General features: G+C 40.4%; 1 protein-coding gene across 2 annotated transcripts in view; it reads right to left on the reverse strand.

Moving 5' to 3' along the window:
* The window catches only part of LOC5578003 (tankyrase), an 86,507-nt gene that overhangs the window by 19,763 nt on the left and 47,023 nt on the right, over positions 1 to 19,721 (reverse strand). For both annotated transcript variants that reach the window (XM_021852804.1, XM_001656691.2), the window contains exons 3-8: positions 11,506 to 12,288; positions 5,237 to 6,096; positions 4,956 to 5,175; positions 1,336 to 1,568; positions 1,020 to 1,271; positions 669 to 957 (exon numbers count right to left, since the gene is read on the reverse strand). In XM_021852804.1, the coding sequence (XP_021708496.1) occupies positions 669 to 957; positions 1,020 to 1,271; positions 1,336 to 1,568; positions 4,956 to 5,175; positions 5,237 to 6,096; positions 11,506 to 12,288 (2,637 nt within the window). The remainder of the gene's footprint in view (positions 1 to 668; positions 958 to 1,019; positions 1,272 to 1,335; positions 1,569 to 4,955; positions 5,176 to 5,236; positions 6,097 to 11,505; positions 12,289 to 19,721) is intronic.

The following is a 19,721-nucleotide window of genomic DNA, read 5'->3' on the forward strand; positions in this document are numbered from 1 at the left end:
TCGATCTCAGGAATGAATCATTGAAGTGAACTAGAGATCAATTGAATAGATATAAGAATACGGCATGCTCCCCGAATAAAATACATAGTACAAAATATTCCTCGGGTCCAATATGAATATTGGACGTTACAATGGGGATTGGAAAGAACCAAACCTATGGAACGAGAAGCGCAGCAGTAAGGAAAGCACCACGAGCTTGCGTAACTCTACGGTGAACCTAGTATGTAGAAAGTCGTAAAAGCCGGAAAGGGGGGGGGGGTCATGTTGTGAGAATGCCGGTCAACAATCCCGTAAAAATGGTCTTCACCTCGAATCCGGCCTGTAAAAGACGAAGAGGGGTGCAACGAGCTAGGTGGTTTGACCAAGTAAAGCAGGGTCTTGGAAGTGTGGGACGATCGTGAAACAGGAGGCAAGCAACCATGGACCGAGTTTGATGGCGTAACGTTGTAGCTCAGGGACCCAAATTTAGTAGATAAGGAAATTCATAATTCTCAGGCATGTTTTGCTATATAGTGATAAATTTTACCCCAAAAAGTCTGATTTTTAGGTTATAGCGAAGTACTGATTCGGCCGAAATGAGTTTGACAATATTTGAAATCTTAAGGAAAAATAACAGAAAGTTTCAAAATACCGATCAATTTGCCCCAATTTACGGTACTCATACTGACCTGTGGTGGCCCGGAGGGTGGCGATGCCTTTCAGGATTTTGTGCCGGAACCCGTACGCCGAAACGCCGACCTGTTTCAGATCTTCGTGTCCCATCTCGGCCAGGATGTCCATGGTGATCTGTTCGCGCTCGAGCAGCTCGATCAGATGCTCCAGCTGTAGACTAGTGAGGAATGCGGATACCGACGATTCGATAGCTACCACCTGCGACATCTTGTCGTCGTCCAGGACGACGCCGTCGACGTTCGTTTCGGCTCCCTGCGCCGGACTGAGGCAGCTACGTATCGGAAGCTGTCGATTGGGAGTTAGATATTATCGTAATGGTGCTTTCAATGAGTTCAAATCACACTCACCTGTGGAACTGGAACCGATAGGGTCATGGAGGCGCCCGTTGGCAGTGTAACCGTTTCAGTCGTTGGTGAACACGTGGTTGCCATCAGGGAGCTGTTGGCCATGGATGTGCCGCTGCCGCCGTTGGCCGTGGTAGATGCCTGAGATGCGACCATGGCGTCCTGCAGGAGGCACTTCACGTCCTCTGCCGTCGCCAGGTCCAGACTCGTTTGGCCTTCCTGATTCTTCATGAACGGATCGGCTCCGTGTGCGAGCTGGTTACATTGGACAGAAGTGAAATAGTATCGAAAATGCACCTACGAAATGGAGAATACTCACGAGTAGTGAACAGAGTTGGGTGCGTCCCTTCTGCGCCGCTTCGTGCAGTGGAGTGTAGCCCCATTTGTCCGTGGCGTTGACCACGGTGTTGTGCTTGATCAGCAAAGCCGCAATGTCCAGATGCCCATAGGAGGATGCATTATGTAATGGAATCAGTCCACCCTTATCCTGTGCGTTCACGTCGGCACCATGCTCCAGCAGGTATTCCGCGACTTCCAAATTGTTGTAGCCGGCTGGAAAATGAGATGGAAGACACACCTCAGTACTTTACCCAGAAGACTAAAAGACTAAGACTAAGACTAAAATTTCTGACGTATTTAAATTTCCGGATGCATTCCTGAAGGAATCCCCGGAGGTATTTCTGGAGGAATCTGCGGAAGTATTTCTGGAGGAATCTGCGGAAGTATTCTTGGAGGAAACCCCGGAGGTATTGCTGGAAGAAATTCCGGAGATATTTTTGGATAAATTTCTGAAGATATTCCCGGAGAAATCCCCAGAGGTATACCTGGAGGAATCCCCAGGGGAATTCTTGGAGGTATCCCGGGAGGTAAGGTACCGTGGGGTAAGTGGATACAGAAAAATCAATAATTAACTTCATTGTTATGTACAGCTAACGTGAATAATGCAATTCAAACTTTTTTCTGTGGATAACAAATGAGGGACTATTATACTTCAAATCGTCATTTATTTTTATTTTTTTTGATTGTTATGTATTGAGTATGAGAGACTTAAAAATTTGCGCCAAATGATCCACTTGTCCCACCATGGTGGGGTAAGTGGATCACCAATTAAAAAAATCTGTTCTCGAAACAAATGTGGTGTGATTATGTATAATAAAAATGATATTACTCTCGTTCTTGTTATATGTGCTAGTAATGTTACATTATAATACTTTAAAATTAAAAAATGTTCCTTTATTAAATCAAAATATAATAAAAAGTATGTATATATTGGTTCATACTAAATCTAACAAAAAAAAAAAAACATTGACTCTAGAAAAATTTGGAGAAAATTCATCCATTTATACGCATAAGTTATACAGAAGTATTGTTGGGTTATTCCTAACGATATTTTCGAAAAACACTCTTAGTTTAAAAATATTAGTTACTTTTACTTTGGAATAACAAACTGAAATACTTCTATTTTATTTATGAACATATGTGTATCATCTGTCTAGAACAATTTCTATGGTCAAATAAGGTACGATACTAAGCGTTCAATTGGAAAATTAGTATATTTTGCTCTTTTACAACTCAACTTAGATAAAACACGAAACGTTTCGTGTACATTTTGAAATTATTATTCTTTTAATTTTTTTTTATGCCAGAAAGGTTAAAAAAAACTTTTAGGTGAATTAATTCAAATTTTCTATGGTCAATTTGACAAATTCAAGCTGGGAATGGAAGAAAATAAAGGAAAACAACATTTGCGGATATTAAAGCTTAATAAAATTCTCGTAAGCAGTCTGCCAATAAATGATAATAATTCTTGATCCACTTACCCCACCCCATTAAAAAGTAGGGGTAAGTGTACCATGTCCAATTCATTTGTATTTATTTATAAAAATCACATATTTTTCATTGTGATTCATTCAATTAGAACTGAAGTGCTCACCATGTGTCGAAAAAAATAATAGAATTCGATTTAAGACAGAGATACAATGGATTTTTGATTGATGGAAAACAATTTTGAAATTAATTACTTTTTGCAGCTAACAAATTTGCTTGTGTTAGTGTACGTGTAGTACCAGTTTTGCAATAGTATCAGTGTGGGCATAAGAATATAACCTAAAACGAAGCAATGGTGCGAAAACATTCAACATATTCAAGCATTTATGCTTTATATTGACAAATGATCCACTTGCCCCACTGATACACTTCCCCCACTGTACCTTATATCTGGGGGAATCCCCGGAGATATTGCTGAAAGAACCCCCGGAGATATTCCTGGAGGAAACACCGGGGGTATTCATGGAGGAATCCCCGGAGTTATTCCTGAAGGAATCGCTGAAGGTATTTCTGTAGGAAAGTCCGAAATTATTTCTGAAAGCTTCTCCAAAAGTATTCCTGGAGAAATCTCCAAAGGTATCCCGGAAATTATCGCTAAGGGTTTCGAATTTTTGCTGAAGGTGTCGAATTTTCAAAGGTATTCCGGAAGAAATCTCTGAAGGCATTTTCTGGATACTCCTGGAGGAATCTCCGTAAGTATTCCAGAAGGAATCTCTGTAAATATTCCTGAAGGAATCACCGGAGACATTCTTTTAGGAATCACAAAAGGTATTCTTGGAGGAATCCCATAAAGTATTCCATGTGGAGTTCCAGAAGGCATTCCTGAAGGAATCCCCACAGATATTGCTGTAGATGTTCATGGAGGTATCCCTGGAGATATTCCTGAAATAATCGCTGAAGGTATTACTGTAGGAAACTCCGAAATTATTTCTGGAGGATTCTCCGAAAGTATTCCTGGAGGAATCTCCAAAGGTATCCCGGTTATTATCGCCGAAGGTATCGAATTTTCGAAGGTATTCTTGAAGGAATCTTTGAAGATTTTCATGAAGGAATCTCCGAAGATATTCCTGGAGGAATCGCCGAAGGTATTCCTGTAGGAATCTCCGAAATTATTTCTGAAGGAATCTCCTGGATATTCCTGGAGAAATCCTCGTAAGTATTCCTTGAGGAATCTACGGAAGTATTTTTGGAGGAATGGAAACTCTGTAAGTTTTCCTGAAGGAATATCCGGATGTATTCTTTGGGGAATCACAGAAGGTATTCTTGGAGGTATTCCCAGAGGAATCCCAGAAGGCATTCCTGATGGAATGCCAGAAGATATTCCTGAAGGAATTCCCGAAGGTATTCCTGGAGCAATTGCCTAATCCTGAAACGTATTCCTGGAGGAATCGTTGGAGATATTTCTGAAGGAATCCCTGAAGGTAATCCTGAAGGATTCCCTGGAAGTATTAATGATGAAATGTCCAGATGTGTTTCTGGAGGAATCTCCATAGAAATTTTTGAAATAATCCCCGTAAATATTCCTGGAAGAATCTCCGCAAGTAGACCGGAGGGCATTCCCAGATATTTTCTTCGTAACTATTTCTGTAGGAATTTAAGACGGTATTCCTTAATGAATCTCTGGATAATAGGGTCTCAAAGCCCTGTCCCAATTTTAGTGCCAAACGCTTAAGTTTAGGCCAAGAACCCATGTTTACTCAATTTTTTAATGTTTTCCGGTAGTTTAAGTACAAAAAACATTTTCTATGTTTATTTTAGATTTTGTCACACACCTTGTCTTTAACTCAAATTTTGGGTGTATTTTGTTTTCCGTGTCCCTTCCGAAATGTCAGACAGGAACAACCCCAGTGTTAAAACTAAAACCCCTGTGGTGTTTTTGTCGACTAAGCGAACGTCAAACATGACCTTAAGTGTCAAGGTTCATTTATGGACCCAATCTTTAAATTAAAGTTTAAACATGATATAGCCGTTATTTGGACGGGAAAAATTGCTAAAGTAGTTGCAGTAAGGTGCTCTTTTGTGTTATTGAATAAAAACAAGATTTCATTAAAAATTTTAGGACCCAATTGACAACAATAAGGATCAATGACCATATAAATACCAGCAACTTACCAGCTAAATGCAAAGGCGTTGAGTTCCTGCCCTGGGCGTCCCGGCAGTTGATGTTGTCCGGTGTGACCAGTCTCTGCACGCGTGCCAGATTACCCTTCTTGGCGGCATCCAGCAGGGCCGCATTACCCCGAAGCAGATCCGCCACATCCTGATCGCCTTCTCGAACCAGATCCAGCGGCGTTGCACCATCGCGGTTCTTCTTCGTTACGTCTGCTCCGTGCTACAATGAGATATTGTACGTTACTTCTCCATATTTATCAGAAGGAAATCTAGAATCTTACCTTTATAAGCAGCTTTACAATCTCGTACTTTCCCTTGGCGGCAGCTTCGTGCAGCGGCGTAAACTTCCACAAATCTGCAACATTCACATTGGCTCCGTGCTTAACCAGAAGCTCGGTCACTTCATAATGGCCATACGAGCAGGCATTATGCAAGGGAACCAATCCGCCCTTATCGGAAGCATGCACCTCGGCACCGTGTTCCAGTAGAAACTCCACCACCGGAACGCGATTATATCCGGCGGCAAAATGCAACGGCGTCGAGTGACGACCGTCCAGATCACGACAGTTGACGGTCATTGGATTGGACAGGACAATCCGACGTACCGTGTCCAAATCACCAGCCTTAGCCGCCTCCAACAGTTGGCACTCTAGGTCCACCGTGTCCGATGGTGGATCCTGTAGGATTTTCAGTACATTCTCAGTCGCTAGCTGTGCAGCCGTGTATCCTTGAAGCGATACGATACTGGTGTCGATGTTGTAGGACAGCAGAAGCCGACAGGCCTGGATGTTGTCCTCCCGAGCGCACCGGTGAAGCGCAGTCTGGCCCAGTCCATCCAGCGAGTCTACTTTGGCACCGTGACGCAACAGCACATCCATGATCTCGTAGTGGGAGTTGTCCGCAGCGATGTGCAAAGGCGTCAGGAAGTCTTTGTTCTTTTCGTTTAGTAGAGCACCCTTCCGGATTAGGACCTCGAGGACTTGCTTTCGCTTCGGATAGACGGATTGCGCTACGGCGTGCAGAGGCGTGTCTCCGCTGTACGGATGGATAAAGTTCACAGTCTCAGTGGTGAGGTTCTTCTTCAGACGCTGCATGTCAGCCTGGCGGCACGCGTCCAGCACGCAATGACCCTTGTATTCATCTGGAAGCAATAGGCAGAACAAATGGAAGAATTAGTAACTCAGTGCGCATCGTACCTTCGTGCTGTGCGTTCACGATTTCTCTCTGCTCTTGGAAGTTTTCTTAAAAACTACCTTAAGCAATAAATCAGTACTTTTCAGTGCTACATAAACAGTACTTTTCAGTGCTAAAATTAAAACCGGTACTTTTCAGTGCTACTAAAACAGTACTTTTCAGTACTATTTTTTTCTACTATTGATCCCTTTACGATCCTTGTTTGGACCCGTGCCTTCGATTTTTCGTTGGACCCGTTGGCGAAGTTAAGTTTCCTTAACTCAGTTAAATTTCCTTAACCTCAGCCAGTACAGTTGCTGGCTAGTGTTGTGTGCTATTTCATTACCTAAAAAATAATGCGCTCTCGGGCTAGGCACTGGATATAAATAGAAAGCGTTGTGTTTGGATGGGCATCTAATTCTTCCGAAAGAGGTGCACTTTGCGAAAGAGGACCACGTGATTATTGAGCTGAAATCGAATTCAGGTTAACTTCTGCCTTCATGAGTCCTCTCATGGCGTAGGGGTAACGCGCCCTAACTAGAGATCAGGGAGTCGTGAGTTCGATTCTCACTGAGAAGACGAGTAACTTTTTCGCAAATCTTCACATCAATTTGTCCATCTAATCCAATTGCAAATTATATGTAATGTTTAGCTTTTCGGTAGTTGTTAAACTTCCACTCGGCTGGTTTGCCGTAAACCACGATTCATAATTAAAAACAAGTAAATTATTACTAACTAATTGCGAAAAAGCTCAAAAACTTGCTATGCAGTTTGAAAGTGCGCACAATTTTAATTTAGGACTTACTAGTCCAATTGAAAATCAAGTTACTCAGGACTTCGAAAATATTCTCAATCAAGAGAACGTTTTCGAAAATGCCTGGGAGACTGATTTGGAAGAAGTGAGAACTATTATTAAAAAAATCAAAAATATGAAAGCTCCTGGCGATGATGGAATTTTCTACATCCTCATCAAGAAACTTCCAGAAAGTAGCTTATCATTTTTAGTTGATATATTCAACAAATGTTTTCAATTAGCATATTTTCCTGACAAATGAAAAAATGCTAAGGTTGTTCCAATTTTAGAACCAGACAAAAATCCAGCAGAAGCTTCTAGCTATCATCCAATCAGTTTGCTTTCCTCCATCAGTAAACTTTTTGAAAAGGTTGTTTTGAACAGAATGATGGCCCACATCAACGAAAATTCAATTTTTGCCAATGAACAATTCGGATTCCGCCATGGACATTCGATCACTCATCAACTCTTACGTGTAACAAATTTGATCCGTTCCGACAAATCTGAAGGCTATTCTACTGGTCTTGCTCTTCCAGACATAGAAAAAGCATTCGACAGTGTTTGGCATGAAGATTTGATCGTAAAATTGAAAAACTTTAATTTTCCAACATACATTGTTAGAATAATTCAAAGTTATCTGTCAAATCGTACACTTCAGGTTAATTATCAGAACTCCAGATCTGAAAAACTTCCTGTAAGAGCTGGTGTTCCTCAAGGCAGCATTCTGGGACCAATATTATACAATATTTTCACATCTGACTTACCTCAGGGATGTCAAAAATTTAATTCGCTCCTAACCGAGACAAGCAAAACAAATTGGGGCTGTTTGGGCACGTCAGGAGTTAATCATCAATGTGAGCTTCCTTTTCCCGATCAGCCTAGATAGCCGTGTAGTGTCGGTAGCGGTTGTTTCAATTGGCTAAGTATTAACACTACGGACTGCCTGTTCCGGTGGTAAAAATCCACCTAACAGGTGACCCCTAATTCATGCGGCTTTAAGCTTACCGTGCCTAAGAATGAATGGTTAGGGGGGTCTAAATAAAACCTAACCGCAAACGGAGCCTGTGCAGTACCTGGGCGCCCTCTACAGTATTATGCCCTTCCTGTGATACCCGGAGCAATGGTGTAGGTGACCTTGTGTTTCTCCGAGATAATCGGCTGCCCTTCTTCAGTCTCAAGCCTGAGGCTAAATAAGGGTGGGATTATTAATACGTTGTAATTTAGTTTAAATTTTCACCTCAATGGTTTCGCATTATGCGTATTACACAGTGTAGTCTGTGCTTTTCGCCTTTGGCGACTTTTAAGAGATACCGATCTGGTTTTTTCGCTGTTGGTCTTTTTCGTTCTGAGATTGCGACAAGCTTAATCCTGCCTAGTTTGGGTAGTGGCTACGGTTAGGATAGCTTAGTTAGACCAATCTTCAGCATAAAATATCAGCAACGATCAATCTATGTAGACTCATGCAAATGGTACAGTTCAAATGGCGCAAAACCCACACTTTTGTGTACTTTTATCTAGGTAACCTTGTGGACCCAGTTTTTGTTAACAACCAGAGATGTATGTGCTGTCACAATTGATATTTCTGTTGGTGACCTCAATAGGAAATACGTCTTTCGTTGTGTGGTGTATTTACCACATGATGAACCATCCCCAATGGATGATTTCAAACGAGTTGTCGTTCACTGCCCATGAAAAGGCCGTCTGCTGATTTGTGGGTAGTGATGCTGATACTCATCACATCATCTGGATCAGCTCAGATATCAATTTGAGAAGCTCCAGTCTGATGGAATGCTTAAGTAGTTCAAATCTTGGATTACTTACTTCATGGTGTCTGCTAGAGAAGAAGTGTTAGACATAATGCTCTGCTTGAACAGAATCAGTCACGAGTTGACGAATTGGCATGTATCAGATGATGAATCATTATCTGATCATCGCTACATCTCTATATGAACATATACTCCACAAACTGGGAATTGATTGTGACCAAATTCTATGAATTCTCTCCGTCCATTAGAAATCCTAGTGATTTGAATGTTTCCACTTCCGGTGAATTGGGACACAATTGTCCTTGCTTCGAGTGAATTCCACAATTGCTTGTCACTTTGTTCCTCACAACTCCCTTCGCGGGACGAGTTGTCGTCTGGCTATTTGTAAAGGAATATGTCAGATAGTCAGGCTGCTTTTAAAAGTTCTTGCTTAGGCCAACTCAAGGTTTAAGCTTGTTATCGCACGTCGAACTCAATTTGAGGAACTGAATTCAATGAACTCTGTAAAACTTATATGGGTCCTTGCTATTCTTCCATTGCTGGGAATGAATTGGCTTATGAATTAGCTCGCAATGGAGCATCGCATGACTTCATTGGCCCTCAGGCAGCTATTCCAATTTCGAAGTGCTGGGTGAAGCTTCAGAAATTCTTGGGCGGCAACTCAGCACCAGCAATATTGGAATAATTTTGAGTCATGTCGTCAAAAAAATTGTACATTACTGAGCCATCCCAAAGGTGGCTAAGTATGTAACAAATCTGTCAAAGCAGAATTGCAGTCTCTTGGTAACAACCTTGACTGGTCACTGCCGACTCAACTATCACATGGCAAATATTCAGTGTGTTGATACATTTGTGTGTGATAGTTATGATTCCGATTATGGAACTTCTTCTCACCTGATATGTAACTATCCAATCTTCGCGTAATTGCGATTCCAATTACTTGGTTAACACTTATTAAGTGAAACTGATTTCAGAAACCTGAATCTTCAGGACATTCTGTTATTCTTAACCCGCTGTGGTAATGAGCTATAGGCTCTCTTTACGCTCATGCGTTTTGCAGTGTCCTTTTTAGGGCGCTGTTCGAACCCATTGTGGTATGGAGCTACATGCTCTCAATTCGCTTATGCGATTTTCCCTCTTCAAGGGACCCCACTCCTATTTCCTCCCATCTTTCCCTTCCCTTTCCTCTCCCATCGGGTAGATGATGAAATAGGCTCAAATATGGCGATGGCACAAATCTCCCAAATGGCGGGGAACGTGCCTCTGGAGCCGGCCTTCTGATACCTGATACATAATTGCAAAAATGGAAGATTTCTCCTAATGCTTCCAAAACTCAACTAATAATATTCCCACATAAACCAAAAGCTCTTTATTTGAAACCTTCAAGTAGACATGTTGTCACGCTGAGAGGGGTTCCAATAAATTGGTCAGATGAAGTTAAGTATCTAGGGCTCATGCTAGATAAGAATTTAACTTTCAAAAATCACATTGAGGGCATTCAAGCCAAATCTAACAAATATGTAAAATGTCTCTATCCACTTATTAATAGAATATCAAAACTTTGTCTTAAGTACAAGTTTTTGATATTCAAACAAATTTTCAGGCCAGCCATGTTGTATGCTGTACCAATATGGACTAGCTGTTCTAATACCAGGAAGAAAGCTCTGCAGAGAATTCAAAATAATTTTTTTTTGAATGATTCTGAGGCTTCCTCCCTGGTATAGTACCAATGAGTTACATAGAATATCCCATGTTGAAACATTGGAACAAATGTCAAATAAAATAATTAATAATTTAAGGCAAAAATCGTTACAATCTTCTATTGCCACGATTAATGCGTTATATGTTTAGGTTAAGTTAGGTTAAGGTGAAACATCTTAGAGTCCGAAGATGGCCGGCACAATGGCCGACTTGTGCCCCTACTCACGTTTTCAAAGGCACAAAACTGGAGAAATAGTTGGCAAACGTTTCTGATCTTCTTATTTTAAGCTTTCTGCTAGTGCACAAAGCCAAAATAAAAAGGGCACTGTTGTTGGATGCTTTTTTCGCGAGATTTGTGCCTTAAAAGTTTTAGTGCAATCTAAGAAGTTGATTTCAAACTGTTTCACCTTAAGTATATTAAAAACTTTTTTTTCTCTTATAAGCAGGTGAAATCAACTCACCTGTAAAAAAAACTGAACTGCTACGGCAAATGAAATGTAATATGTTGTTAACAAAATGTTAATAAAATCTTAGATTTGTGTTACCAAATTAGGATGATAGTGTTGTCTAATAACACAAAACACCTAGATAATAATGGATGTAATGTTTTAAATGATACTAATAAAAAAAAATTAAAAAAAAAAACTTCCGCTAGATGACACAGGTTTCTCCACCAAAGGAGGAAGCCTACGTGTCATCTGTAGTAGACTGCTAAAGAGTTTGGATATGATTTCGTCAAACTTGCAAAAATGGAAGTTAACTTATAATATTTCCACATAAACCAAAAGCTATTTATTTGAAACCTTCAAGTGGACATGTTGTCACGATGAGAGGGGTTCCAATAAATAGGCTAGGTACAAATTTAACTTTCAAAAATCACATTGAGGGCATTTGGCTTGATGTAACAAATATATAAAATATCTATATCCATTTATTAACATAAAGTCAAAACTTGGTCTTAAGAACAAGCTTTTGATCGTCAAACAAAGTTTTAGGCCAGCTATGTTGTATGCTGTATATGGACTAGCTGTTGTAATTCCAGAAAGAAAGCTATGCACAGGATTCAACATAAATGAAGACGATTCTGAAGCTCCCCCTACCCCTAACCCACACTTACATGTAATCTTCTCCTGGAGCTCCCGCGTCGGTGCCGAATCGATGGCCGACTTGTTATGGCAGTTTAGTAGCGTCGGATCGGCTCCCTCCGCAAGCAGCAGACTGCACACCTCCACCCGGCTCTTGGAAGCGGCCTCGTGCAGCGGCGTAAAGGCCCAGAGATCGTTGGCGTTCACGTTGCCACCGTGCTTGATGAGCAGTTCGGTGACCTCGAAGTGACCGTAGGAACATGCGTTGTGCAGCGGCACCAGTCCGCCCTTGTCCTTGGCGTGCACGTCGGCACCGTGCTGCAGCAGGATTTGCACCACCCGAATCCGATTGTAGCCGGCGGCCAGATGTAGAGGCGTTGACTTGCGGCCATCACTTGCATGGCAGTTCACATTCAGCGGAGTTAACAGTTCCAGCAAACGTTCCTCCGAGCCTGACCGGGCAGCCTCCAACAGTTCATCTTTCCTGTATTCACCCGTCAGAACAGGTCGCGTGCAAGGATCGGCCAGATCCAACGGAATCTTGTTCTCCGAGTTCCGAATGTTCGGATCGGCACCGTGCTGCAGCAAAGCTATGCAGACGTCCACCTTGCCCTTACTGGCGGCCTCGTGCAGAGGGGTGTAGTTCCAGTTGTCCCGGGTGTTCGGATTGGCACCGGCCTCCAGCAGCAAGCGAACGACATCCGCATGGCCAAACGAGCACGCATTGTGCAACGGGTGGAGCCCTCCGTCGTCTCGGGCCTGGATCGATGCACCGTTGGTGAGTAGGAATTCAACCACATCTCGACGACCGTAACCTGTGCGTGAGGGAGAAGAAAAGGTAACATTTTAGTAAGATTTTCGATGTATTTTGGTTTATGTGCTGATTGAGGCAGGCACAAGATTGCTGTTTTTCCTATTAATAGCAATGTACATGCATATTAACAAAATGAGTTATACCAAAATTCTTCTCTACGGTACTTATCTTTACATAGTTCAATCATTCATTATTACCTAAAAATCTTTTCTTCAGAATATAACTGAGCGGTGAACACAGTTTCCATTCAGATACCCAACATCGCAATCGATCACAATCTAGCGAGCGAACATTACTCCAACCGACAAAACAAAGCACGTTCTAATGTAATTACACACCCCTCTTTTGTATCGCAAACCTTGCTCCGTATAATTGTACGCAAGAACTCCAATTTGCCGCTGAGCAATTTGATATTTAATAATAATCGCTGAACGGGGTAATAAACCGTCAGTCAGCTGACTCGATTTCAAACCACACCAACAAATCTACCACCATCCGTCGACGCCACCTCCACCTTTCACTATCATTCCATCGACGTGGAGTCCTCCAGTGGAAAACCCGTTCCAGCCTGCGCCAATCAAAGTCGAAACCGAAGCAAAACCATATCTCATATAACACCCCGTAACGACGGAGCACTTCTTATGGTACATTATACACACATTATTACCAGCACTGCATATTACGGTGATCCATTTTTTTTGTTCAAAAATCAGGTTTCAGTTTCTATTTTTGTTTCTTAACAAAAAAAACTTCCGTTTTTCAGTCTATTATCTATTGATTGGATAATCTTCAAGTCACTAACAAAAGCACTTAATCGACTACAGGGCACCCTATGGTCAAAATGAAGATGAAACAGTTTTTGGGCTACCCTACTGCATAGGTTCGGTGCAGGTCGCTGTTACTCGCTATGGCCAGGTGTGATGAACGCTACCTGAGGTACCTAGTTATTTTGGGCTTACCTTGGACGAGGCGGAACGTGACCTGGTTTTACTACCAGCTGAAAATCTAAAAATTAAAACAACCATCAGACACCCTGATGGCGCAGCGTTGTTTTTCAAGCCCAGTTTCTGTTCGAGTTTACTTACAGCCAAACTACTTACAGGGCTGGTACCGTAATGTGTAACACTGGAAATTCTTCCAGAAATTCTTACAGCATTCCCTAGAAAGATTTTTCAGACAAGTTTGTATTGATTACTTCAGTTTTTTTTTCTCTGAGTTACCTTGAAAACTTTCTTACAGAAATTCTTCCGGGAAATTTGACAAACCTTTGTTCTAGGATTTATATTCATACTTCATCTGACAACTAATGGTCTTCAAGCGTGTGCTATTATAAAAGCGTAAGTCGCATGATCGATTTCTCTTCATCGATCCTCTCTTCTGTTAATAAAGGTGACAAGTTTTCGAGCTTGTTAGCGTTTTTTCTCTTCAGGACGCAAGATTGCATTGCTACCTAGCGTCCTGAAGTGAAAAAATGATAACAAACCCGTATCTTATCACCTTTCTTCACAGAAGAGAGAATCGACGAAGCGATATCGATCATGCGACTTACGCCCTTATTCTAGCACACGCTTGAAGTAATTACTACTGCAATAATCAATGGAATCAAACAGAACAAAAACAGGATAGGAAACATAACTACAGGATTGAAACTCGCATGGCATTTTTTCAGATATACTTCCAGTCGTTTCCAGAAACAATCCTTCAACAATCATCCTACACACACATAGATTTTTTTTCACGAGCTCGGCTGTGCAAATCACGGTTTCTCGATTTTAACCGAGAATCAGCTAACAAATTGTCCGGTTGCTTAGCAACGACGCACGATTTACTGATACTCGGCTTTATTTTCCTCAGATCTCAGGAACGACCACACGGCTGTGCGGATCTCGGTTAAAATTAGCCGAGATTCGGCATTCTAAATTAAGTGTGTACAAATTATCCCAGGACTTGCTCCATAAATTATTTCATGGATTATTCAATAAAAGCTTCCTTCACAAATTCCACAATAGGTTCAACCGAGTTTTCCTCATAATTTTCTTCCTAAATCCTTCCTAAATTCCTTCAAATGCATCTTGAATTATTTTTGAAGGAAATTCACCATGGGTTCTTCAGTTTAGTAATTCATTTAGGGTTTAAAACCACAAAATGCTACAGAAAATATTTTTGTATTGCCTCCAAGAGTTGTTTGAGATTATACATTTATTTATTTGACGTCAAGCATTTGTAGACCATTCTAATTGCATTGTGTTTTTAAAATGCATGTGTTTATACATTTTACATTTGTTAAATTTATTCGATTTATGAAACATACCTTAGTTACTATTGTTTGGTTAATCAAAAAAGTACTTTTTCAGTTTTCTTCGAGACATGTTAACATGCTGATTATATATGGTCATCATCTGATTTAACGGACTAAATTTAGCGTAGTTCGTGCGATGCGATTATAAAGGGATTTCCACTAGAAACTCCTGCGGGAAATTATGCAGGGTTACCTTTGGTAAATTTTCCAATAATTAATTGGAGAAATCCGGAGATCTTTGAAAAACTTCTCTCTTGTAGGAATTTATCATGTATTCCATGAGTGATATCTGTAGGATTTCGTTACGGAATATCTAGCGGATGGTTTTCAGGAATTACCACCAATTATTTCTGAAATATTTCCTTAGCATTGCCTTGGACAAATTTCTAGAGAAATCTTGTAGGTATTCTTTGAGGACATTTCTCAAATTTTCTGAAGGTATCATTGGAAAAACTCTGGTTAAACTCTTCAAGGTATCTCGAACGAAAATATAGAGGGAATCGCCTTGGCATGTTTATGAACAAATCGCTCAAATAACCCCGCTCAATGAAATCTTCGAATTTATAGAATCGGTGACAAGAATTGGTAATCAAATGCCGTTTTTCCATAAAAAAAATCCCAAGTTTGGGGCTTTGTATCTCAGCTTCCGGTAGTCCGAACTGGCTGAAATTTGGATGACGAACTACTTATAACCTTAAATTTCGTCTGCAGCGTATTCATTACATTCATTTTCTAACGAGTTTCAGATAATTGTGCAAAAACAAAAGTAAGTAGGGTCGGTGTTCCCTTAGTGGACAGTCCCCTATAGTCGCACTAGTGACTTTTCACAGCCGTTTTGCTATAAATCTTTTCAAAACATTGTTTGACATGAAGGTCAGGACCTATTTATCTAAGTACCATTGATTTACATCTTGATTTTGCTCAAAAAATGATCGAAAAAAATATTTTTGCTTAAAATTTGAGCTCCCTTGCGCCTATAGTAAACCTATTGTTCCTATAGTAGCACTACTGAGAGAAACTATTTTTTATTATACGAAATAAATGATGAATTAATAACTTTTTTTACATCAAACGAAAGCTTAAGATCCACACTTTGTAGGAAAAATATAAAAGTTTTGTAAAAATACGGTTTTGATAAGTATTTTGCCGACGCCGTGATGCTAGTGCAACTATAGGAACAGAAATTAGAAATAGTGCTACTATAGGCACATGTGTTCCTATAGTGGCACACGAGATAATAAATACAAACATTTGAGTTTTCGTAGATTTCATATTTTTCCCACAAAACCAAGATAAAAAGCTATCAGATGATGTAAAAATAATGACGCTAGCGCTATACGAATTTTTGTTCTTAGCTATGCGGCTATTGGTACATCGACCCTAATCAAGAGATTATTATTTTTATTTAACCCAATAACGGAAAGTTGTGGGTGTTTGGCGTGCTCTAAAAATTTGCGTAACGTCTTTAATTGAATCAATTCTCCAAACAAGCCAACCACTGAAATTAACCATTTTTGAATCAAATAAAAAATCTCTTGGTTACTTACTTATGTCTTTGAACAACTTTCTGAAACTCTTTGGAAAACGACTGCAATGTAATCAATTCGCTGTAGACCAAATTTCAGCCAATTCGGACTACTAGAAGCTGAGATACAGAGCTCCAAACTTGGGCATTTTGTTTATGAAAATTCTATTTGGTTACCGGGTACCCCCGTTCGTTTGACCACATTTAATCTGTACCCCGCTAATTTGCACATCGTTCAGATTAAAAATGGTTCAAACGTCATTTAGCTCATGGAACGGAGTGAAGTGAGATGGAACGCTGTGGAACGAAACGCAGAATCAAAACAAAACAGTGAAATAGGTAACCAAAAACACGTTTCTAGGGTGACTAGATGTTCAAATTAAAAATGAACCCCGATGGTTTGCATGAGGTACCATTCAAATTAGCGGGGGTGCACGGTACTCACTTTTGTCACTGATTGTAGCTGAAGGGAACTTAAAGCAAATACATGAATATCATTCTGATGCAATTTCTTAAGAAAATCATTAAACACTTTTAGCAATTGCTGACGTAACATCATAAGAAAACCCTAAAGAAACTTTTAGAAAAATGCTTTGAGAGATGTCTTGTCGGAATCTCTGAGAAATCCTTGCAGAAACGTAGAACCACGTTTCAGTATCTTTTTGTTTCGCTACACATCTAATTACAACAAGTTATAAGTTGTTGTTCATGCTAATTTGATACAAGTAGGAAATGATTTGAAAATCGTAAAAATGAACATGTGACCGCTTATCATTGTGACGATTGGTTTGTGTGCTTTCTCAGTGATTTGCCAAGAAGAGTCAGAATAGTTTCCAACATATAAATAGTCAAATTCGTCAAACATATAGAAGTCAAGTGAGTATTTGTAATTACGTGATTTTATCACGTTTTATCCAATAATATGATAGTATGAAGCTGAAATATAACGCTGATGATTTAAGAAAAAGAGTTGAAGATTGTACATTGCTTCAAAAATTCCCAAAACCTACGAATGCTTAAGGTATTTTTAAAATCACAGTCAGAGATGCGGTAATAATAGGCAACATGATTGAGATAGGCAAATTTTTTCCTAAACTCAAATGCTTATAACTTTACGAATAATGGATGAAATTGGATGCATTGCTTCTGTCGACGGAAAATTAGGTTTAGAGGTCTATTTTGTAAATCGAGCGGTTGCATGTGACTCATCTGGAGTCATTGTCGATCAAAGTAAGCATGCATATTTCAGATGTCACCCGTCGACTCCCATAGTAATCTAGTCACATAGAGTGACAACTGTCGATAAATTCGAGTGACAGAGCCGAGCCGAGCGAAATTTTTGGTCGACTGTGACTCCAGTCGAGTCGTTTTTGATCGACTCGACTTATAAAATGGGGCCCTTAGTTTTAGGAACTTGCTTGGCCATTCATATTGGCCACCGGACAGTGGAGATGTTCCGGGTTTCCCGAGGTCATGTTCAAATGTTCAAATGGCATTTTTTCTGGCGCTTGTAATTTTGTGCGGTGTAAAATTATATAGCTTTACATTTTTTTCTAGAAACTAGAATCGTAGACCACGGACCACTCTATAGTAGGTTCCAGATGTCCTGGGGGAAGTGGCCAATCAAGAGCATGTCTGAAACTATTTCAATATGGGTGTCAAACTCCCGGGAGCATGTTCAGAACCAGCGGTTGCTAGACCACTCTATAGCAGGTTACAACTGCCCCGGGAGATGTGGTCATGATCCGAATTGACCACTTCTCTAGGGGCCCCTGAAATCTCGTTATTACATTTTGTGATTCTGAAAATGCTCCACATTCTCCTAGGCACATGGAACCTACTGTCCAATTGCCTTTTACAATTAAAAATATTTTTAACAGTGATTTTTATTTGGCTTAGTGCTTAAGTGTACGGATTTCCCACACGGTATCAGGCCTAATTTTTTAGAACTTCTATTTAAATTTAGGAGTATTTTTTGTATCTATTTAGTTTGTTTTTGGCTATTTTTATCTCTTTTTGATATCTTCTTTCAAACATGAGATCTCAAAAGTTCCTATTATTTAGATGTTTACTCGCTACCAGCCCTGCACCGTTACAAGACGGCTTACCCCTAGGACTGCCCATCATACACCACGATAGCAAATCTCCCGAAAAAAAGTTTCAATTATTATCCAAACAACGTTCGAGAAATTTATCTTCTGCCTTGATTGCGATAATGCCAAAACGTGCGTCGCGTCGCCGTCGTGTTTTGCGCTCTCCTCCATCAGAGTAATTGAAGTTGTAGTGCCTCGTCACACTGGATGCGAGGCCTAGCCAACACCAACGGAAACTTTCGATCAGAAAACAAATAAGGTGAAATCTCAGTATATTTTTCGGGAAACGAATTTTTGGCTTTCGACGGTATTGCGGATCGGACGAAGTGCGCGGAGAGTTGCGGTTGCGCTCTCGATATTGTTGCTGCTGATTTATCAATTAAATCAATGTTAAGTTCGAAGCGTGACTGGCAAATCGATTGCCTTTCGAGGCAGGGTCCGGGTCCGAACGAGAGTTGGTGTGGCGTGAAAATTGAGTTTGGATTAGCATACTTTTGCTGCCGGACCGATCATGCGAGGTTGTGGTCATTACATACTGGTGGGCAGATTTTCGAACGATGGCGGCGAAGGTTAAGGTTTCTACATTTGAAATCGATCGAGAAGGTTTGATATGGATCTTTCCAATTTTCTTATGCATGACGAAGATGATTTGCTCGTTTCGTACGTATCAACAAAGTCATTTAGATGAATGAATAGTATCCTACTTTAGTGGAAATTTCGTTACTATTCACATTTTTCGATTTGGGATTTGATATTATTATTATTTCACATAAACATAGCCAAGATATTTCGGTTTAGATGAGAAGACCGCGTATTTGTAACAACCCTGTTAATGTTCTGTTTTAGACATCTATTGCATACCGCCAAATGCGAAAAAGCACAGAGTACACTGCGAAACCACTTAGGAGAAAGTTGAAGTTAACTGACCTTACTAATTATAATTCCACCCCAAGAAGCAGGCTATGTCCTACTTGGAACGTAATGCAAGAAAAAAGAGGAGATACGAGGGAACAATCAAGGTAAAAAAGTTAAAAGGGCATTATTTAAAATTTCATACTAAAGTATCTAAACTCAGTTTATTAACATGAGTGTGTACAATGTTACTTTGTGAAATAAAGAATAAATGGCATGGAAATTATGTTTCCTTCTACAAAGATCACAAGACTCATTTTGCGAAAAAATACTCCATCTTCAAATTCAAAACAACACAAAAGCGTAGCTGCTCAAGATCATGTCCGCCTGCCTGGTGGTAATTTGCAGCCGCCTCCGAGAGAGCAAGCGTTTGCAGTAGTTTACATGTAAATGCTCCATCATTTGGCCGCTGCTGCCCAATGGCAAGCCAATTCGAAACGGACACCGCCAACCATTCATCCGTCTTCAGCAGCAGCACGGTCTCAAGATGCTGCATACGGTTTTGCGCACCGCAATAATCTTTGCCGTATCGACGATGACGACTGTGATGATTAAAAACAAAGAAAGATCGTAGAAACGATGTTCACACACAAGAAACCACCAGG

Source organism: Aedes aegypti, chromosome 3 (genome assembly GCF_002204515.2).
Source record: "Aedes aegypti strain LVP_AGWG chromosome 3, AaegL5.0 Primary Assembly, whole genome shotgun sequence".
Lineage (NCBI taxonomy): Eukaryota > Metazoa > Arthropoda > Insecta > Diptera > Culicidae > Aedes > Aedes aegypti.